Source organism: Cornus florida, unplaced genomic scaffold (genome assembly GCF_030987335.1).
Source record: "Cornus florida cultivar Cherokee Brave unplaced genomic scaffold, ASM3098733v1 CherokeeBrave_3.0.0_Hap2_Chr04, whole genome shotgun sequence".
Lineage (NCBI taxonomy): Eukaryota > Viridiplantae > Streptophyta > Magnoliopsida > Cornales > Cornaceae > Cornus > Cornus florida.
This window is the reverse complement of record NW_026775574.1, coordinates 92,478,570-92,502,015: the sequence shown is the minus strand read 5'-3', so window position 1 is coordinate 92,502,015 and position 23,446 is coordinate 92,478,570. Positions and strand designations below refer to the sequence as shown.

Here is a 23,446-nt window from a genome sequence, read left to right as displayed (position 1 = left end):
AGAATTGGCTAGATCTAAGCAAAGAATTTGTTTGGCTCTGAGTTTAATCTTCTGGACTGCCTTGGTGTGTTCCAAAGTCCATGGGGAAGGAGATTTCCTTAACCTGATGTACAAAATTGCTGTATCCTGTGCAAGATCTCTGTTGTGATTGCGAATATAATTCAAACTACCAAGAAATCTTTGAAGTTGAGTTTTATCCTTAATTTCATCTGGAAATTTAGAAGCAAACTCAATACTGCGATCAATAAGTCTAATTTTTCCATCACAAATTTCATGACCAAGAAATCTGACCTGGGTTAAAAACAGTTTTAGTTTAGGAGCAGAAACTACTAAACCACTTCGGTAAATAACATCTCTGAAAATTTTCAAGTGTTTATAATGTTGATCTAATGATTTTGAAAATATAAGAATATCATCAATATAAACAATAAAAAATTCAGTATAAGGATTAAATATGTCATTCAAAATATGTTGAAATTTTGAAGGGGCATTTTTTAATCCAAATGGCATTACTGTACATTCATACTGTCCAAAAGGTACATAAAAGGCTGTTTTGTACCTGTCCTGTTCTGCAATCTGTACCTGATAATATCCAGACTTAAGATCAAATTTAGAAAATATTACAGCAGATTGTAATCTATCTAAAAGATCTTTGATGTTGGGAATTGGATATCGGATCCAGCTCAAAGCAAGATTGAGTGGTCTATAATCAATAACCAATCGAGGAATTCCTCTTTCTTTTTCAGCATTTTTATTGACATAAAAAGCTCTGCAACTCCATGGGGAGTGGCTGTCAGTGACAAGCTTCTTTGCCATTAAAGAGCTGATTTCAGTTTTGCATAATTCCAAGTAATCAGCTTTCATGTGACTGGGACTAACTTTAGAAGGAATTATAAGATCGGTAAATCCTTTTTCATAAGGTAAAAAAACAATATACTTCTTTCTGTCCCAAAAAGCATTAGGAATCTCACTACAGATATCCTTTAAAAAGTTTTGTCGTATTGACTCAATCTTTTGTTGCTTAGTGGGTTTTACCAATCGTTGATTAATTGCTAAGGAGGATACCTCCTTTTGCAAATAATTCAGTTGCTTTTCCTTAAAGATAATGTTATCTTTAAGAACATTGATATGCTTATTTACTGGTGGGGTCAAAAACTGAAAAGTGATTGACTGGCCATGTAAAATAGAGCATATTCCATGAGAATCAATTTTCTCAATTGGCATGATCAAAGCTAAAAAGGGGGTGCCCAAAATAACTTGTTGTGCCATATTTCTGATGAGTAAGAAAGTAGATGGTAAACAAATACATTCTTTACAAATGAAAACATGATTAAGTTTATACTTAATCTGCATCTTACCACCACTTGCACTGGTAAAACCTTGAGTGGTTTTCTCAAAATATTGAGTAGGAACCAATCCTTCCTGTATACAGTTCATATCTGCACCACTATCAACTAAGGCAATAGCATTAGTGATGGTGAACTCTTAATTAATTACCAAATTGATAGATATATACCATTTTTGGTAAGTAACTTGATTAAAGAGTTGAAGATAATTCGTGCTTTCTGATTGAGGAACTTCAATCTGGGATGATGAATTTGACATTGCAGATTTTGTTTTTAAAAGAGTAATTTCCAGTTCCATCTTGGTTTGACAAGACTTAAGCTGGCGAATTTCTTCTTTTAAAAGATTAATTTCCATTCTGAGATCAGGAATATTAGTAGGACGAGAATTTGTTCCTTGGTGTTCTAATCTGCTTAGAACTTCTTTCATGCTGTAATGATTTTCTACTCTCAAAAAATCAGGATTATTATTATCCTCATTAGGTTGTGCCAGAGCAGAACCTATTTCAAAGACTTTCATTTTGATTTGAGGATCCTGGACATGATCTATAAGATCTAATAAGGATTGTTGAGTTGAAGTTAAAACATTTAAGCTTAACCCATTCATTTCAACAATTGCCTTATAATAATCATCATGAGAAGGATTACAGGAACATTTCGGATTTCCGACTTCTGCTTCAGAGGAAGAAGAAGACTGTAATTCCATAACAACGTCCCCATAATCAGCTGATGACTCTGATTCAGAAGAACTAGTATTAAGTAACAATTTACTTAATTGAAGTCTTAGTTCATCTTCGATGTGAAGACTACTAAGTTTCTCCTTAGTTCTGCCCTTGTTTGCATAGTGGCCTATGCGTCCACATTTGAAACATTTAGCCGCAGCTTTGGGCTTTCCTTTACCCTTTGCTTTAGGAATATATTTCCTTTTAGGCTTAGTATACTGTCGAGAATTATACTTTTCCTTTGAATAATTCTTTCTTTTGGAATACTTCCTTTTATAAGGTTTTTCAGCCTTATTTCTTTTCCTAGGTTTAGGATAAGATAAGGGAGTCTGGTAGGCAAATTGATCACAAAATTCACCTACTTCCTTTCGACCAGTTAATCTTTGTGTTTTTAACTGAGATTGTAACTTCAGATCATTACAGAGAGCTAGACCTTCCTGGATTACAATATTGACTAATCCACCATAGGTATAGTTTCTGTAAGGGATAGAGATACCATTATTCATATCTCTAAGTTTTTTCCTGATTCTTTCAGCAAAGAAGGTTGGTAAACCATCCACAAATTTTGCTTTCCAATGCTCATGATTTGCATCATTGAGTTGGAGAACCTTGACCAAGAATACATCTTTATACCACCGAAAATGAGTTAAAGATGGACATCTTAAATTCTGTAGAAGTTCACGACTTCTTTCACTATTAGCCCCTTCTGGACCAACAAAATGTTGGATAATAGTGGTGATGAGGGTGTAAACCGCATCGGGAGTGGGTCCGGGTTGTTGAGTAGCTTCATCTTTAACTATCTTGGCAGCAGAAAAGATTTCAGCTTTCTGAATGTCAGTGAGAACATTATCCCACCATCCTTTAAGGATTCCTGTAAAACCAGCAACGACAAATTTAGCAATGGTTGGGTCAGTGTTGTGGTTTAATTTACAGACTTGGCTATACATCAACATTTGATGAATAACCTCATATATCTGATAATCAGATTTCCCATCTATGTTCCATTCATAAACGGTCTTACCATGAAAAGATTTCTGTGTATGAAAATAATTTTCTTCATACAAGATATCTTGAGGTGTGGGTCTGAGATAATAATATCTACTCGGAGCAGGTGCTGTATTGGAGTGAATATTCTTATCATAAACAATTCTGTTTAACTCAGGCATCTGAGTGAAATCAGTTTGAAAAGCCTCAATATGAGGTAACACATCAGAATCAGAACTGATTTCAGATTCATCATGGGATAAAGTCTGAATTTTAAGTCCTTGAATTTTCTGAGTAAGAAGAGTAAGAAATTCTTCATTCTTCTTAGGATGTGTGAGATTGAAGCCTTTAACTTCAATTGCAGGTTTGACCAATGCTTTGGATAAGGAAGCTTCTGGAGGAGAGGGTTTAATAGTAATACACTTAGTATTAATTGTATTTAATACTATGTCTATTCCTGTTTCAATTATCCCAAGCTGGGACCCTATCGTTTGCATACAAACATTAGTATAATTGTTCTGCCTGTAAACATGAGAAATGTCTTTCTTAGTAGCATTACAGGATGGATCAATTATTTTAGGTTGGCTATAAGCCTTGGCTTCCACTTTTGCACCACTGTCAGGGTCAATCCTTTTCAGAATTAGATGGTCAGTGGGAGGATGGACAGAGTGATAAACCTTATCTCCAGATGTAATCCATGGTTTGAGAAAATCATCCAATATGTTTATATTAACAAGAGAATGATTGGTCATAAAAAACCAAGAAACAAAAGGTATAACTATTTTGCGTTCTTGTAGAAAGTCATAAAATTGAGTTTTAAAAACCTGTAATTGATTTTGGTCAAAAGCTTTAAAATACCAATTTCTGAATTCTTTATATTGATCCTGTTGAAATTCAGTATTAATGGCAATTCTATCTGGGACAAAATCCATTAAAACTAATATTCATGAGGGTCATTTATGTCTGTAGGATCGTCAAATTGATCCTTGACAGATTCATTTCCGATTCCCATTTCGGATGGGGTTGGGCTGAATTCAATTCCAAATTGGCGACGAGACATACCTATGGGTGCTTTCTCGTATACTCCTCTTGGAATGTGATTCTGAGATTGTTGTATTCCTTTCAGCTTGAGGTGATTTGAACCAACGATTTCAGGAGAGAGATCTTCCTTTCTGTAATCCGAAGAGATCGAATGGCGAGAAGGAGGACAAGAAACATGATAAGGAAGATGACTTCCTTTAGATGATGTAGATCTGGGTAGATCTAATGATTTTCTGAAATTCAGAAAAACATCACCATCCTGGTCCTTAATAACACAGTCCAAGCTATGGTTAGCAATTGGTTTTGCCGGAACTGCATTAGAAATTGTCCAATGTTCAAAATAAATGGACTATCCCTCCAGTAAGTGCTAAGAGCATTTACAAAATCGGAATGTTTAATGTAGCTGATCTATGGACTGTCAAGACCATGGAACAGACTATGCAATTAAGCACGAAAGACACAATAATTAAATTACTGTCTTCTTGTGACCTTCAAAGGCACATGCACAAATACAAGTACATCCATATAGGTTTAATTCAAATTGTTTTTAAACCTTTAACCTTGCTAGGTATGGATGCTTGTATCCAAGCAACCCTTCGGGATGCTCGATGTCTGAAATTTCACCCTTCTTTAATGGGTGCTTTGGAAACCAGTCTATGCCATGGACCGGTTTATTTTAATGTCTATCCTAGTCTGAATTTATCTTTAACAGATAAAAACATACATGAGGCAGTTAGTCTTAGTGTTCAGACCTATGGGTATGATTATTTACCTGGATCAGAAGTGATAAGTGTTATTTATCGCATCCATTACAAAGTACTTGATACTCTGTGTCCAAATGCCATACGCAAAGACTCTAAAGGAGTAATCTTGGTAGCAGAAAAGATTTTAGCTTTCTGAATGTCAGTGAGAACATTATCCCACCATCCTTTAAGGATTCCTGTAAAACTAGCAACGACAAATTTAGCAATGGTTGGGTCAGTGTTGTGGTTTAATTTACAGACTTGGCTATACATCAACATTTGATGAATAACCTCATATATCTGATAATCAGATTTCCCATCTATGTTCCATTCATAAACGGTCTTACCATGAAAAGATTTCTGTGTATGAAAATAATCTTCTTCATACAAGATATCTTGAGGTGTGGGTCTGGGATAATAATATCTACTCGGAGCAGGTGCTGTATTGGAGTGAATATTCTTATCATAGACAATTCTGTTCAACTCAGGCATCTGAGTGAAATCAGTTTGAAAAGCCTCAATATGAGGTAACACATCAGAATCAGAACTGATTTCAGATTCATCATGGGATAAAGTCTGAATTTTAAGTCCTTGAATTTTCTGAGTAAGAAGAGTAAGAAATTCTTCATTCTTCTTAGGATGTGTGAGATTGAAGCCTTTAACTTCAATTGCACGTTTGACCAATGCTTTGGATAAGGAATCTTCTGGAGGAGAGGGTTTAATAGTAATACACTTAGTATTAATTGTATTTAATACCTTGTCTATTCCTGTTTCAATTCTCCCAAGCTGGGACCCTATCGTTTGCATACAAACATTAGTATAATTGTTCTGCCTGTAAATATGAGAAATGTCTTTCTTAGTAGCATTACAGGATGGATCAATTATTTTAGGTTGGCTATAAGCCTTGGCTTCCACTTTTGCACCACTGTCAGGGTCAATCCTTTTCAGAATTAGATGGTCAGTGGGAGGATGGACAGAGTGATAAACCTTATCTTCAGATGTAGTCCATGGTTTGAGAAAATCATCCAATATGTTTATATTAACAAGAGAATGATTGGTCATAAAAAACCAAGAAACAAAAGGTATAACCATTTTGCGTTCTTGTAGAAAGTCATAAAATTGAGTTTTAAAAAGCTGTAATTGATTTTGGCCAAAAGCTTTAAAATACCAATTTCTGAATTCTTTATATTGATCCTGTTGAAATTCTGTTTTAATGGAAAATCTATCTGAGATAAAATCCATTAAAACTAATATTCATGAGGGTCATTTATGTCTGTAGGATCGTCAAATTGATCCTTGACAGATTCATTTCCGATTCCCATTTCGGATAGGGTTGGGCTGAATTCAATTCCAAATTGGCGACGAGACATACCTATGGGTGCTTTCTCGTATACTCCTCTTGGAATGTGATTATGAGATTGTTGTATTCCTTTCAGCTTGAGGTGATTTGAACCAACAATTTCAGGAGAGAGATCTTCCTTTCTGTAATCCGAAGAGATCGAATGGCGAGAAGGAGGACAAGAAACATGATAAGGAAGATGACTTCCTTTAGATGATGTAGATCTGGGTAGATCTAATGATTTTATGAAATTCAGAAAAACATCACCATCCTGGTCCTTAATAACACAATCCAAGCTATGGTTAGCAATTGGCTTTGCCGGAACTGCATTAGAAATTGTCCAATGTTCAAAATAAATGGACTATCCCTCCAGTAAGTGCTAAGAGCATTTACAAAATCGGAATGTTTAATGTAGCTGATCTATGAACTGTCAAGACCATGGAACAGACTATGCAATTAAGCACGAAAGACACAATAATTAAATTACTGTCTTCTCGTGACCTTCAAAGGCACATGCACAAATACAAGTACATCCATACAGGTTTAATTCAAATTGCTTTTAAACCTTTAACCTTGCTAGGTATGGATGCTTGTATCCAAGCAACCCTTCGGGATGCTCGATGTCTGAAATTTCACCCTTCTTTAATGGGTGCTTTGGAAACCAGTCTATGCCATGGACCGGTTTATTTTAATGTCTATCCTAGTCTGAATTTATCTTTAACAGATAAAAACATACATGAGGCAGTTAGTCTTAGTGTTCAGACCTATGGGTATGATTATTTACCTGGATCAGAAGTGATAAGTGTTATTTATCGCATCCATTACAAAGTACTTGATACTCTGTGTCCAAATGCCATACGCAAAGACTCTAAAGGAGTAATCTTGGTAGTAGAAAAGATTTTAGCTTTCTGAATGTCAGTGAGAACATTATCCCACCATCCTTTAAGGATTCCTGTAAAACCAGCAACGACAAATTTAGCAATGGTTGGGTCAGTGTTGTGGTTTAATTTACAGACTTGGCTATACATCAACATTTGATGAATAACCTCATATATCTGATAATCAGATTTCCCATCTATGTTCCATTCATAAACGGTCTTACCATGAAAAGATTTCTGTGTATGAAAATAATCTTCTTCATACAAGATATCTTGAGGTGTGGGTCTGGGATAATAATATCTACTCGGAGCAGGTGCTGTATTGGAGTGAATATTCTTATCATAGACAATTCTGTTCAACTCAGGCATCTGAGTGAAATCAGTTTGAAAAGCCTCAATATGAGGTAACACATCAGAATCAGAACTGATTTCAAATTCATCATGGGATAAAGTCTGAATTTTAAGTCCTTGAATTTTCTGAGTAAGAAGAGTAAGAAATTCTTCATTCTTCTTAGGATGTGTTAGATTGAAGCCTTTAACTTCAATTGCAGGTTTGACCAATGCTTTGGATAAGGAATCTTCTGGAGGAGAGGGTTTAATAGTAATACACTTAGTATTAATTGTATTTAATACCTTGTCTATTCCTGTTTCAATTCTCTCAAGCTGGGACCCTATCGTTTGCATACAAACATTAGTATAATTGTTCTGCCTGTAAACATGAGAAATGTCTTTCTTAGTAGCATTACAGGATGGATCAATTATTTTAGGTTGGCTATAAGCCTTGGCTTCCACTTTTGCACCACTGTCAGGGTCAATCCTTTTCAGAATTAGATGGTCAGTGGGAGGATGGACAGAGTGATAAACCTTATCTTCAGATGTAGTCCATGGTTTGAGAAAATCATCCAATATGTTTATATTAACAAGAGAATGATTGGTCATAAAAAACCAAGAAACAAAAGGTATAACCATTTTGCGTTCTTGTAGAAAGTTATAAAATTGAGTTTTAAAAAGCTGTAATTGATTTTGGTCAAAAGCTTTAAAATACAAATTTCTGAATTCTTTATATTGATCCTGTTGAAATTCAGTATTAATGGCAATTCTATCTGGGACAAAATCCATTAAAACTAATATTCATGAGGGTCATTTATGTCTGTAGGATCGTCAAATTGATCCTTGACAGATTCATTTCCGATTCCCATTTCGGATGGGGTTGGGCTGAATTCAATTCCAAATTGGCGACGAGACATACCTATGGGTGCTTTCTCGTATACTCCTCTTGGAATGTGATTCTGAGATTGCTGTATTCCTTTCAACTTGAGGTGATTTGAACCAACGATTTCAGGAGAGAGCTCTTCCTTTCTGTAATCCGAAGAGATCGAATGGCGAGAAGGAGGACAAGAAACATGATAAGGAAGATGACTTCCTTTAGATGATGTAGATCTGGGTAGATCTAATGATTTTCTGAAATTCAGAAAAACATCACCATCCTGGTCCTGAATAACACAATCCAAGCTATGGTTAGCAATTGGCTTTGCCGGAACTGCATTAGAAATTGTCCAATGTTCAGGAAATGTTATTTCACTCCAAGGAATCATCCTTTTTGTGGCAACATTTGATGTGAACATATTGGTATCCCATAACGCTGTTACTCCTTTAGAGTCTTTGCGTATGGCATTTGGACACAGAGTATCCAGTACTTTGTTATGGATGCGATAAATAACACTTATCACTTCTGATCCAGGTAAATAATCATACCCATAGGTCTGAATACGAAGACTAACTGCCTCATGTATGTTTTTATCTGTTAAAGATAAATTCAGACTAGGATAGACATTAAAATATACCGGTCCATGGCATAGACTGGTTTCCAAAGCACCCATTAAAGAACGGTGAAATTTCAGACATCGAGCATCCCGAAGGGTTGCTTGGATACAAGCATCCATACCTAGCAAGGTTAAAGGTTTAAAAGCAATTTGAATTAAACCTATATGGATGTACTTGTATTTGTGCATGTGCCTTTGAAGGTTACGAGAAGACAGTAATTTAATTATTGTGTCTTTCGTGCTTAATTGCATAGTCTGTTCCATGGTCTTGACAGTCCATAGATCAGCTACATTAAACATTCCGATTTTGTAAATGCTCTTAGCACTTACTGGAGGGATAGTCCATTTATTCAATTTATTTTGAACATTGGTCAATTCCACTAATTCAGCATTTTTTACCAATTCTGAATCCTGGTTTTCCTGTACTCCTAAAGAGGAGGAAGATGGTTTCAACATGCCTGTGAAATATTGTTAATGCTTTGTGGTCTGCATAGCATAAATATTATAATATTATATAATAAACAGTAAGTTACTATTCTGTGGTCATTCTGCTTAAGAGAGATTCTATTACTCGTCTGTCAACGATTTACTGGAAACAACACCCTGTGCAGCAATTTAATGCAAAAAGTGGGCTAAACATTCCAACGCGACTTTTGGACGACCCATAATTGAATCTGGGATAAACATAAGTTAGACAGAAAAGTAGGCATATTGTTCATTACATAAATACTATAATAATCATGCATACAAAAATACATAGAAATATGAACACACAAATACATGAATCATAAAATTCATAATGGTGCAACATTTGGCACATCAGGACCACTAGTTGATATTCTTGGTAATCCCATTCTTGATCACAATTTATGATATGTAAAAATTTATATATTTGATTATATTATTATATAATTTTTTTTTTCTTTTTTGGAAATTCATATTTTATATATATATATATATATATATATTTGATTATACTATTATTATTATTATATATATATATATATATATATATATATATATATATATTAGGGCAAATCAGTCTCCCAAATCGCCTCCATCTCTATTCTCGTTCTCTCTCTCTGTGTGCAAACTACAAAATCAACAAGAATCAGAAGTTCAAAACCTATATCTTTATGGACTCAGATAAGTGTATCGTGTGGGTATAATAAACCTAAGGATAAGATATCCATCTGTATGATTCAGACCTCCCTAAATCCCAAATTTTAGGACATGGGATACTTGGCTTTAAATATGTCCAAAAGTTAAGTTAAGCATGAGTTCATAGATGCATCATGCAGATATAACTACATTATATGCATCATGCATACTCAATGAAAATTTAATTTAAAGGGATGTGGTTGAAAGGAGGATTATATTTCAAGAATAGGAAAGCCTTTTTTGTTATCAAATTAAGCCTTTTCTTCTTCCATCATCACACGTAGAGAATTAAGGTCACGGATTTGAGTTAATGTGTCAAACGCATATTCTATACCGGTCACTCATGCCATGTCAGTTTGACATATATACGTGTTGGGGAATATAGAAGAGTTCATGAAACACAGGTTTTTTTTTCATCTATAGCGGAGTAGATATGTATTTTTTTTTTTTCAGGCAGAGCGTGATGGTTCAAACGAATACAATAATTATCAACCTGGCTCACTAAACACCACAGATCAACTGATCCGGGACTTGGATAACATCGACATAGTTTTCCATATAGGAGATATCACATATGCAAATAGATACCTCTCACAGTGGGACCAGTTCGCATCACAAGTGGAGCCGATTGCATCAACTGTGCCATATATGATTGCAAGGTTGCCATGCCAATATGCTATGTGCTTGCTGCCACATATATTCAGTTATATATGCATCTAACTCACTAAAACTTCCGTGATTCAATTTCTTACTTTAGTGGGAACCATGAACGCGACACTCCCGGGACAGGGTTTTTTTATGACACTAATGATGCAGGTGGTGAATGCGGTGTGCTAGCTGAGACAATGTTTTATGTCCCTGCTGAGAACAGAGCCAAGTTTTGGTAAGTTCAATTAATTTCTATGGAATTATTATATCAGTTCATGTTGGTCACTAAGAGGGTGAATTTACTGTCCAAGATTGTACAATAGAATTTAATGTGACTTTTTGATTCACTGAAATAAGAAAGGTACTAGCAATAAAACCAGTAAGTTTCCTGGTCATTGAAATGGAAGTGTGAAGACTAAAGGCTGCTTGGTGCAATGGTAAAAGCTCCAAGCGTGACGGTGTGGGATCGAGCTTGAGAATAGTCGATGACAAATATTAAATATTGTCTCTAAACTCCTAGTACCTTGTGTTAGGCAGGACCAACACTAGTAATGGCATTTTCAATGATTAGATACACATTTAAAAACTGAGTTTGGTTTGAAGTTTCAGAATTATACAACCGAAATTTAATTCTCAAGTGTGAATATGAAAGACCATTGTTTGGCGCAATGGTAAAAGCACGGTTAACAAGCATATGAGGATACGACTTTGAGCCTGAGAGCAGCCAGTGCTTACTTTCCTTCCCGGTACGTGTAGGCAGACCAAGCACTGGGAATGGTTTTCTATGTGACATGAGATTGATTTAATATTTTTTGAGCTTGGTTTGAAGTTTTTTGAATTATACAATTGAAGTTCTATTAATATTCAGGTGACTAATTTCAAGTTTCATAAGGTATATGGTGTATAGATCATGTCATGCCCAGCGTTTCCTTTAGGCCGATTCATGGAATTAATATCCACATTATGTTACACTATTATTTTTTATATATACAGAATTTCCTCTGAAAGCATGTTTTACTGTCCTCTCTACAGGTATTCGACAGATTATGGGATGTTCCACTTCTGCATAGCCGACACCGAGCATGACTGGAGAGAGGGTTCCGAGCAGTACAGATTCATCGAAAGCTGCCTCGCATCAGTGGAGAGACAAAAACAGCCTTGGTTGATCTTTGCTGCTCACCATGTCCTCGGGTATTCCTCGGATTTCTATTATGCCTTGCAAGGCTCGTTTGAGGAGCTCATGGGAAGAGAGAGTTTGCAAAAGCTTTGGCAGAAGTACAAGGTGGACATTGCATTTTTCGGTCATGTCCACAACTATGAAAGAACATGCCCAATTTACCAGGTTAGAAAAAATTGGAAGATTTGTAGTCCACTAAATTCTACTTCATCACATAAAAAAAAAAAAAAAAAAAGGGCCCTTTATGGGGTCTGGGGAGGGTCAGATATACACAGTCTTCTTAGCACGGAGAAACTATTTCTGGTTTCAAACCCGAGACCTCCAGGTCACAATGGAGCAACATTATTGTTGTGACAAGGCCAACCCTCCACTAAATACTATAGTACTAAACATAAACTTCACTAGTTCAACCACACCCTCGGACAAGCTTTTGTGCGAGATCACACTACTTGGCCATTCATTCTGATCACTGATTGTGGTGCAGAATCAATGTGTGAATACAGAAAGATCTCATTACTCTGGCACCGTCAACGGGACAATCCACGTCGTTGTCAGCGGAGAAGGAAGTCACTTATCAGAGTTCAGCCCAGTGCAGACATTGTGGAGTCTATATAGAGATTATGATTATGGTTTTGTCAAACTGACAGCATTCAATCACTCATCTCTTCTCTTTGAGTACAAGAAGAGCAGTGATGGGAAGGTTTATGATTCCTTCACTGTCTCAACGGACTACAGAGATGTCTTGGCTTGTGTACCTGATGGTTGTTCACCTACCACTTTGGCTTCATGATCTAAATCTTATAATTCTTTTGAAGATTGTCCTCTATAAAGTGTGATCGTCTATTATCTATGGTCAATACAATGTATGTGGACTATGCTGCTTTATAGATTATAGTTGTGTTATTACATCAATATCGTCTATTATCTATGGTCAATACAATGTATGTGGACTATGCTGCTTTATAGATTATAGTTGTGTTATTACATCAATATCTCATCATTAGTGTCTTTATCACACCACCTCCTACCTAGTCTTTGTCCTAAATACAAAGCATGTGATTTTTGTCATATATTTTTTTTATTTTTTCCCTCAATATAGTTTAGTGTAATGTATGAGAGGTGCAGCTTTATCTGATCTCTCTTTCCGAAAGGGGAGGTTGAGGGTTGTAGTGTTGATAGGAACGTTATTGTAGGTTCAAGTGCATTTAAAGTAATAATAAATAAATAATAAATTGAAGGGTTGGGTTGGTTGAGTATGGCATGAAACTTTGGATCAAAGCCCAATCCAAAACAATTGTCCAAGCCAATATACTAATATGATTTTCCAAATCAATCATAGGAATTTTTAAATAATTTTGCAATATTCTGAAAAAATTAATAATAACTATTATTATGTAATATCAACATGAATTCCTTTCCCCTCTTAGTTTTTACCTTCAATTCGTCCTGTTAAAAAGCTCCAAACTCGCTCATTTCACTAGTGGTGAATTAGGAAGTATGGACGTGATACGACACAATACGAACACGATGATACGATAAATTTCAAAAAAAAAAAAAAAAGCATGGAAACGTCAAATATATATATATATATATATATATATATATATATATATATATATATATATATAACAATAATAATTTTTACCCATTTTATCCATAGAATGAAATCATTAATTTGGAACTTAAAACTAGATGTTTGTTATTTTTTGTTTTTTATAAATTTTATGTTATTGTTCTAATTAACTAATAAGATATTTTAAATTGCATTGTATTCAATTTTATTTAAAAAATAATTACAAAACTATTCCCCGAAAGTGTGAAAAACATGACATTGTCGTGTCCTAACTGTGAGTTCGGGAAACTTTTAATCCTGTCCAATTACGTATCTACGTTGTCTCCAACACTTGTCTAAATGACTCTCTTAGATAAAGTGTTTGTACTTACACTGAGGCAAATACGTTTTTTCCCTGACTCCCTAATCAAAACAGTTTATATTTTGTTTTTTAGTTATCCCAAATTTATTTGGGCTTTGTTCCTACTCTAATAAAATTCTCATTAGACAATGTTTAAAATTAGAGGTTAATGGTTAGTATTTGTTTATCTTGAACTTAAAAATTAACTAGGACAAATTCAGTCACTTTTTATATTTTCAACTGGACACTGTATTTTTATTATTCTCAAAGAACAAAATATAATTCTTGTCGGTGAGAATGTATTTTATTTTGATTATTAATAAATACGTTCTTAATATGTCATTTCGTTTCTAATTTGATAATAATAGAAAAAAAATGGTGGTGTTACACTGAAACTGGTTAGGATTGAGTGATGAAAATTGTCCCACATATAGTCGAACCGACTTCCATGATATTCTTTTTCTCCGATCCTCCGCCGATTCGAACTGTATTTATATATAAACGTGATACATTATATTACTATATATACACAATTTCAAATACTTAAGATATCATTCAGAAGTCAAACTCGAATCATTCTGGGAATCTTTGCGACTTCAACGCTTATTATCTCAGAGCGTCCGCACTCTGTTTCCATACCAATACAAGACTCACTAAGCTCTCGATTTCACAGTCGTCACTGTGAATCGAAAGCTCAGGAAAAGAAGATGAGCAATCCCAAGATTTTGTGGGTTTTGCTGTTAATGCTCATCTTTTTCGAATTCGATTCTTCTTTGGGTCATGTGGGTTCAATCGGAATACAACCATTGTCCCAAATTGCAATAGAGAAAACCACTCTTGCTCTCCACAACTCCGCCTCCATTAAAGCCTTCCCTGTTCTGCTTGGCTTGAAGGTAACAAGAAGTTCAACTTCATTCTTAAGTTTTTGCACTTCACATGTTTGATATTTTACATTTTTTTTTTCTTCATATTTTTTTAAATAGTGTATAATTTATTCTTTGGAATTTTTTTTTTTTATTTTTTTTATTTATTTAGTAGTATATTCTTTGGAATTTTGCTGGTTATTATTATTATTATTTTTTTGGTATATATGACTTTCTTCTTTGGAATTTTGCTGTTTTTCACTTGAGATTGCTGGAGCTATGCTGAAAATCTTGATTATGATCTCATTTGGATTATCTTGATTATTGGTAATCTAATCAGATAATATAAGCAAGTCTGTAAATTTCTTAGTTGGAAAATTGGGTTTTTATGTTACTTTGATGTTTTATTTCTCATTCAATATTCCACCAAACATTATCTTGAGTATCTCCTTCGCTTTTCAAATAGGAGTTTGAGGATTCAAGCACCAATTGGGACGAAAAAGGTTGTCTGAGTGCGCCTTACCTTTAGAAAAAGAAGAAGATTTTCACTTAATATAGCGATAAAAAGGAAAGAGAAAGTTGTGGAGAAGGAATGAGAATTTAGAGGATTTGCTATTTTTTATTTATTTAAATAAACTACATATTTAATGGTAGATACCAGCGCCATGGATGGCATTGTCCGTCCAATTCCGGACATATTTGATTGTTTGTTAGTTAACACTAAATATTTTTCTTTTTATATGTCTACTCTTGTAACTTGAACAGTTTCTATTTAAAATTTTGATCAAGTACTTTGAGATTCAGGTACAAAATTTTGGCTATTTGGAGGATTTGGATTAGTAATGCTTATTTTGACTCATACAATGACAGGGTGAGGATACTGAATTGGTTCGTGTGGATCTTGAGTACCCACATCCATCTGAGAATGATTGGGTTGGAGTTTTCTCTCCTGCAAAGTTCAAGTAGTGTTCATCTTTCTACTCTTTTGATCTTCCTTGCTGTTTTTTTCATGCTTAGTATATGATCGAAAGGAGCACCATTTGTTCAGTAACCTTGTGCAATGAATCTTTTCTTTTCTTCCCTCACTGTTTCTCGGATCCTTTCACCCTACAGAATTTTCACTCTACTACAGTTCTAGGATCAAATTCATTCCCTTGGATAACTGTACATGCTGTAACTTGTTAATGTTTCATAGTTTCAGAAACTAAAGGAAGTTTTTTGATGTGTCAGCTCATCAAATTGTTATGTAGAGAACGACCCAAAAGAACAGACTCCATATATATGCTCAGCCCCAATTAAGGTAGTTAATTCAAATTGTGATGCTAAGTTCAAGTAAATTTTGAAGTTCATTTAGATTGATCTTCTCTAAATAAAGTTTCATCTTTTTGAATGCTTTTATCACAGTACAAGTATGCTAATTACTCCAACTCAAATTATATGAAGACTGGCAAAGGTTCTCTGGATTTCCAGTTGATCAATCAACGGGCAGATTTCTCGTTTGGATTATTTTCAGGCGGTTTGTCCAATGTGTGTTAAATGGTTCATTTTGTTGTTCTTCTGCTGATAATTTCTAAATTTTATTTGAAGTGAATTTGTTGATTCATTATATTCTTCCCATCATAGACATATTTAAGTGTGTAATCTTACTGCACGTCTTAATGTCTTAATTTATCATTTTTTTCCCCGGTTACGCTGTCACATGGACTAATACATACTTCTTAATTACAGCCAAAATTGGTGGCAGTTTCAAATTATATATCATTTGCAAATCCTAAAGCACCCCTTTATCCACGTCTTGCGCAAGGGAAATCTTGGGATGAAGTAAGTTTCTCAACTAATGTTTTTGCATGCTGTGAGTTCTTCGTCATGGACATCGTGATGACTTGCTAGCTTGCTAGGCTTGAACCAATATATTTATCAATGTTGAATTCATTTATTTTTTCAATTTATTATTATTATCTTTTAAAGCTTTATGTTACTTAAATCATGAAGTGTCCCAAGGGAAAAACCACATGTTTGTCATGCCCATTTGAACAATTCATGTATCCTTACTGTCACTCTTTTTGTCCTTTTACTTTTACTATGGAATAAGAAATTAGGTATTTCTCCATTCTTATTAACCAAGGTAATATGCTTATGGTTTCAACATTAAGATGCTAATGGTGTTTCTCTGAGGATAATATCATCTCTGGAATCTCTATTTAATTCATGTCTTTTAAGTTATTTTTTGATACTTCTAGTGTTCAATTGTCTGTATACTTGATGGCATTTCTTTCTTTCTTTCTTTCTCTTAATCTTTTTCTTTTTAATTAAGTGAGCATCCTAGAATTGCAAAATCAAAAGTACTGGTATGATGTTTTACGTTGTACATACAATCACAATTCTTACTGATATATTATGTGTGTGTGTATGTATATATATATATATATATTGTTGTGCAGATGACAGTAACCTGGACGAGTGGCTATAACATAGATGAAGCCATTCCTTTTGTTGAGTGGGGTTTGAAGGGAGATATTCAAATGCGCTCACCAGCTGGAACATTGACATTTTCTCAAAACACCATGTGTGGTAGGACACACTTCATTGGCTATATTATCGCAATGATATTATGCTTACTATAGCCTCTCTATTATCATATACCATTCTTCATCTAATCAAATTGCATGCTTTAGAAAGTACTAATTGGTCACCGAATTTGCTTTGATAATTCATTGTTAAGGTTTGACTATGTGTTTATAACTGGAAATTGCCATATAAATACATCATCGTGTGTGCTCTATGACTTACAAATTTTTTATTCCATCTCTCTCTCTCTCTCTCTCTCTGTGCTCTATAACTTACCATTGTACTCAGTTTTTACTTTGAGCTTTTTCTCATTGTGTCTATAGTTAATATCTCATATCACATAGTATAAGATTTTCCATCATAAAGTTGATATCTAAAAAGTAGTGCCTTGTCCTGCATCCCCATCTAATGGTGTTACATTATTATTTTATCGTGTGTTGATCCGATAAGTTATAGGATTCTTCCTATAATTTCCTTTGAATGCTTAAGCCACTTTACATTATGTTAGGCTTCACCATAGCTTGGTAAAGCCCGAATCCTTCTTAGAAAGCTCCATTTTGTAAAATCAGTGTCATGATTTTGTTGGTCAGCTTAATTCCTTACCAGTCAGGTACTTGCTTTTCATTCCCAAACTGATCATATGTGATCTTCCAAGTTCTCACCATAGATTGAAAATTTACTCTCACCACTTAGAAGCACACAAGATTTAGCATTATGAAGCTCCTTTGTTGTCCTGCAGGTTCACCTGCGCGGACAGTTGGTTGGCGTGATCCTGGTTTCATACATACCAGTTTCTTAAAGGATCTATGGCCAAACTCCATGTAAGTATCTGAAAAAGGCTTTTTCGTCCATCATAGAAGTTGCTGAGAAGCATCAGTGTTTTATTTTGTAAGGTTGTGATGATAATTCTTTTAGGTACACTTACAAGATGGGTCATCGATTACCCAATAATTCATATATCTGGAGCAAGATGTATTCATTCAAATCATCCCCTTATCCTGGACAGGACACATTACAGCGTGTTATAATATTTGGCGACATGGGGAAGGTAATGTTGACTATATAAAATTTACTTTTGAATATCTATACTATATGCCTCCCTCTTCTCTCAAATAAATAAATCAATAAGAACAGAAAATAAAAAGAAGAAAAGGATAGAGTGCCAGACCACCAAGGACATCATTAGGGCATATACTTGTAGCTTAGCTAATCAGAGGGATATAAGCACAGAGGTGTTGAGGTCTGCATGTCACTGATGAATGCATCCACCTGCAGAATATTTTATGCCTCTTGACATGATCGGTTTCAACTATTCCTGACTTGTCATGTGCTGCTCTATTTTTGCCTAAACTAATACTCTGGCTAATAGCACAGGGTATTGTGCTCATACCTGAAACAGGCAGACAGAAAGGTTTGAATTATGGTTTTTAGTTAGGATATCTTGTTTTTGAGATCAAATCAATGGTGGCTTTACATCTCTATGTTACCTTGTGTATCCCACAATTATTGCCCTTATCATCAACCATCCGTTTCCTTATATTCTCTTTCAGTTAAGAGTGTGTGTTAGCATCCCTATGTATAACTAAAAACTTGGTCACTTTTAACTTTTGTTTGAGGAAGCTTATGCAAAAATATCATGAACTATTCTCTTTCTTCGCTTGGTGGTGGTAGGATGATTTTGGTCTATCCCATCATATCAAATTTTACAATCTGATAGCGCAAAATGACATGTTTATCTAGGGTAAAGGAACCCATGCTAGGCATACAGTGAATTTTCTTGTAATGACAATTCCTGTAGGTATATATTATTGTGCACTTACATTAAACAAAGAGATTTACATTTCTTACCTGCATTTTTCAGGCAGAACGTGATGGTTCAAATGAGTATAGTAATTATCAGCCAGGTTCGCTTAATACAACGGACCAACTCATCAAGGACCTAAAGAACATTGACATAGTTTTCCACATAGGAGATATAACGTATGCAAATGGATACATCTCGCAGTGGGACCAATTCACATCACAGGTGGAGCCCATTGCTTCAACTGTACCATATATGATCGCAAGGTTAGTTACTAGTTAACAATTTATTCTAATTGTTTTATAAATGTTATGTCTCATGAGGTTGTGTGATCTCTTTGTTTTACTTTTAACTACAGTGGCAATCATGAGCGTGATTGGCCTGGGACAGGATCCTTCTATGACACTATGGATTCAGGTGGGGAATGTGGTGTGCTAGCTGAGACCATGTTCTATGTTCCTGCGGAGAACAGAGCTAAGTTCTGGTAATTATATTAGTTATGAATTGATTCTTTTATGTTACAATTTTTGGAGAGAGGAAGTATTAAGTTTTTTGCCAGCAATGCAGTCAGTTCCTGTAAAGATTTTGAAGTAATTGTACGAGTAGAGTAAGTAAAGGTAGTGCAAAACATATAGAATCTAAAACTAGACAAAACTAAGAAAATGGCTCAAGAAACTTCCAATTAACTCTTCCTTTTCTTATTGGAAGTTGATTTTGGTAATTAGACTAGATTATCATTTGGACACTTCTCTTTGGTTTTAACACTTCTCCATAGCTTAAGCAAGTTTGATAATTGTATTCTACCTTTAGCGATATTACCTTTAATCCTGATAAACAAAAAAAGAATAATTTATTACCTTTAACCTAATGCTGTGGGATAACTATGGGCAGGTTGTTTTGTTGAACTTCCATAGGAAAAACAATCTTTCTGCTTATCTTCTTTATCTCTATGAAACGATAATCCATCGATGTCTTTCTTCCTTTTGGAAGACGGGATTCTCGTGACACCACAGCTATCTGATCGTGCTAGTTGCCTGTATCCTTTCGGTGTTTTCATTAGTTTAAGAAGTCTTACAAGAAGTCCTACTTTATTCCATTATTGGTTCCGAATTGTTCTGGAATTGGTGCTTGTAAAATGTCAACAACTAAACTTTGAAGACAAGGACGCTACAAAACTTGCCTGGTGATGATTTGGTTGATACACTGTGCCTATCCAGCTTTGGAATCCAGTGGATTAGTATTTTTTTTTTCTGTTGATCTTGACTAGGTCATTCCAAAAGGACAGGAATGTTGTGTGTATATTTTAGTATTACTCCTTTTTTATTTAGAAAATATTCATTAATTAATTAGGACAAAAGGAGATTAGGTAGTTATTAGCAGTTTTGGGATGTTATTTCAGCTGTTATATGTTTATATATGCGGATGCCGTGTTGCTTTTAACAAAAGGAAGCATTGAGTAATAGTGATTTTGCTCTTTGGGAGGTCTGGTTCTTCTCAAATTGAACCTACAGGGGACTTCCGCCCCCTCGAATGGGGCCCTTTCCCTTCCATACTTTTTCTCATTCTATTTTTCTATGCTTTTGCAAAAGCCATACATTGTCCTATGAATCCTTGCTTAAAGTAACATATACCAAAAACCGAATTATTTCTGAATGCATGTGACGCAAGACAATTGATCCAATAAGCTCTCTCAACGCAGTAATGTTCACCTGGGTAGTACTGTAGGGACTGGGCTACCTAGTTGGAATAAGGCTTAGTTGACTCAAGTTTAGTATCCCTAGAATATCTGGATTGGGACTTTGAGTTCATTAAAGCTTGCCATATTGTACACGTGTAAATCCACATCACAATTACAGGTCCCCAACTTGGTGACAATATAAAGATATAAAGATAAATTTGAGAAATCTCCCCATTCCGATTTTTCCTCGAGGAAAGATTCAACTTACTTGAAAAACCAATATAGCATCACCAAAGTTCCATAATCTATTCCACTAAAAAAATTATGTTACTGTAATATTTTGTCTAGAATAAATTGTAATTTAAATAAAATAGTCCATATAAAAAATGTTGTCTAAATTATGTATATATGTTATCCACAGGTACTCAACAGATTATGGCATGTTTCGCTTCTGCATAGCAGATACTGAGCACGATTGGAGGGAGGGTTCTGAACAGTACATATTTATTGAGAATTGCCTTGCATCAGCAGACAGGCAGAAACAGCCTTGGTTGATTTTTGCTGCTCATCGGGTCCTTGGGTATTCTTCTAATAAATGGTATGGACTGGAGGGCTCATTTGAAGAGCCCATGGGAAGGGAAAGCTTACAGAGACTCTGGCAGAAATACAAGGTGGACATGGCATTTTATGGTCACGTCCATAACTACGAAAGGTCTTGTCCTATTTACCAGGTACAAAACACCCCCTACCCCCTACCCCCTCTATTAGATAAACTTTAGTACACTATTTTCAGCACCATGAACTATCTTAATATCGGTTTAACTTCCAGACTCTTGCATGCTATAAGACCCTTTATGGTAGGAACGAAGATAATGTGGATTTTTTTATCCAGAACCCAGCAGCCAAACAACATTTTTTATGGTTGTCAAAAACACTAACTGTAGAAAATTTAAAGAGAATAAATTACATAAAATGCTGAAAATGGCTGGGGCAAAAACTTCAGTTCTGACACATCTGTCTCTACCCCACCTATTTACAAACTCTTGTGAAAGTCCCACAGAATCATCAGTATTCTTTTTGTATGTTTTACTTCGGCATAAGAAATCAGTATTCCTTTTCTAACAAGTAACTAATTCTTTGGAGGGGAAAAAGAAAAAGGAACGGCGAGCATACTCTAATACTGTGCTCCTCACATGCTTCAGAATGGTAACTAACTTAAAACCAGAATACTGCCTAGGATATGAACTCCATGTTCATGTACAAGAGTTATTTACTGCTAGAGGCAGAGAAAACATATAGTTTATGCGCGAAATAAAATTATAGTTTAAACGAATATCAATCACAATATATTTAGTTTGCCATAGTGAGTTTCAACTTTCAAGTAAATGGTCACTTATTTGCCATCTATCTGATCTACTTTGCGCAGAATCAGTGTGTGAATTCAGAAACATCACACTACTCGGGCACTGTGAATGGGACAATCCACGTTGTTGTTGGTGGAGGAGGAAGCCAGTTATCAGAGTTCATCCAAGTTAATACCAGTTGGAGTCTTTACAAAGATTACGACTACGGATTTGTCAAGTTGACGGCATTTAACCACTCATCTCTTCTCTTCGAGTACAAGAAGAGCAGCAATGGAAAAGTCTATGATACCTTCACTATCTCAAGGGACTACAGAGATGTCTTAGCCTGTGTACATGATGGTTGTGAAGCAACCACTTTAGCATCCTGAACTAGTTTGTTTCTGTAATTTTTCTGGGGAGACCATTAGTGTTATTTTTTATTGATTAAAGTGGCTTTCCACGATGCAATTGTGCTACAAACTATAGTCAAAATAATAGTATCTTCATCGTCCTTGCCTAAGTTGTCTTAATCCCATATGTATGGGATATAGTCAAAATAAGAAGAGATGAAGCAAGCTCCTTAGTTTTCTTATCAGTAAAGAGAGGAGGGAAATAGTGAATAAATACCTAAAATGTATAAAATACCAAGTTTGACCTTTCCAAAATAAAACAATCATTTTTTTTATATATAATATTAAATAATGATGGTATATTGGTAATATATATATATATATATATATATATAAACTCTCCTCTTTCTCAAACCAAACAAAATAATGGTTTTATTCCATTAATCATTTCAACTATTCTTTCCGTCCAAACCTACCCTTCCCCAAGAGCTTCATCCATCCCCCTCTGTTTCCCTGCATCCATTTTTTCATATGGATGGGATAGTCATCTCATTTTTTTTTATTTTTTTATTTGGATTGTTTTCTTTTTCACTTTGTTAGGGACCTTCTCCATCCCTATTTCTTGTACTTGTCCAATATTTCCTTTTCTTCATAAAAGAGGCATTTTATTAAAATAGAACAAATTGTTCATCTTCTATCACTCATGCAATGATCTCAATCATTTCTGATGCTCCTTTTGAAGGACAACTTAGTAATTCCACCATCACCTCTCTTTTCCTCTCAACCTGACCCTAAGGCTATGTTTGATACGGTGAGTTTGAATGGGAAAGATAACATTAGTTAGTTATGAAGTAAAGAGAAAGAAAGGGAAAGGTAATTTTAATTTCCTGTCGTGTTTGGTTAGTTAACGAATAAAAAGAAAAGAAATGATAATGGTTATATTCAGGAAAAGTGAGTTTGAATGGGAAAGATAACATTAGTTAGTTATGAAGTAAAGAGAAAGAAAGGGAAAGGTAATTTTAATTTCCTGTCGTGTTTGGTTAGTTAACGAAGAAAAAGAAAAGAGATGAT

At 34.9% G+C, this 23,446-nt stretch overlaps 2 protein-coding genes across 2 annotated transcripts; both read left to right on the top strand.

Moving 5' to 3' along the window:
• Nucleotides 1–10,762: 10,762 nt before the first annotated feature.
• On the top strand, nt 10,763–12,765 carry LOC132305360 (nucleotide pyrophosphatase/phosphodiesterase-like; the record flags this gene model as incomplete). The annotated part of the gene is made up of 3 exons (XM_059803014.1): nt 10,763–10,917; nt 11,715–12,024; nt 12,344–12,765. Coding segments are annotated over 3 exons (771 nt in total), but the record flags the coding sequence as incomplete, so codon positions are not given.
• A 1,388-nt stretch (nt 12,766–14,153) lies between these two features.
• On the top strand, nt 14,154–22,545 carry LOC132303956 (probable inactive purple acid phosphatase 27). The gene is made up of 12 exons (XM_059801411.1): nt 14,154–14,665; nt 15,506–15,597; nt 15,866–15,935; nt 16,040–16,162; nt 16,364–16,456; nt 17,077–17,206; nt 17,943–18,024; nt 18,119–18,251; nt 19,065–19,270; nt 19,363–19,488; nt 21,104–21,413; nt 22,109–22,545. Exons 1-12 carry the CDS (start codon nt 14,480–14,482, stop codon nt 22,412–22,414), a joined length of 1,857 nt encoding a protein of 618 aa, XP_059657394.1. The 5' UTR covers nt 14,154–14,479; the 3' UTR covers nt 22,415–22,545.
• The last annotated feature ends 901 nt before the right edge of the window (nt 22,546–23,446 follow it).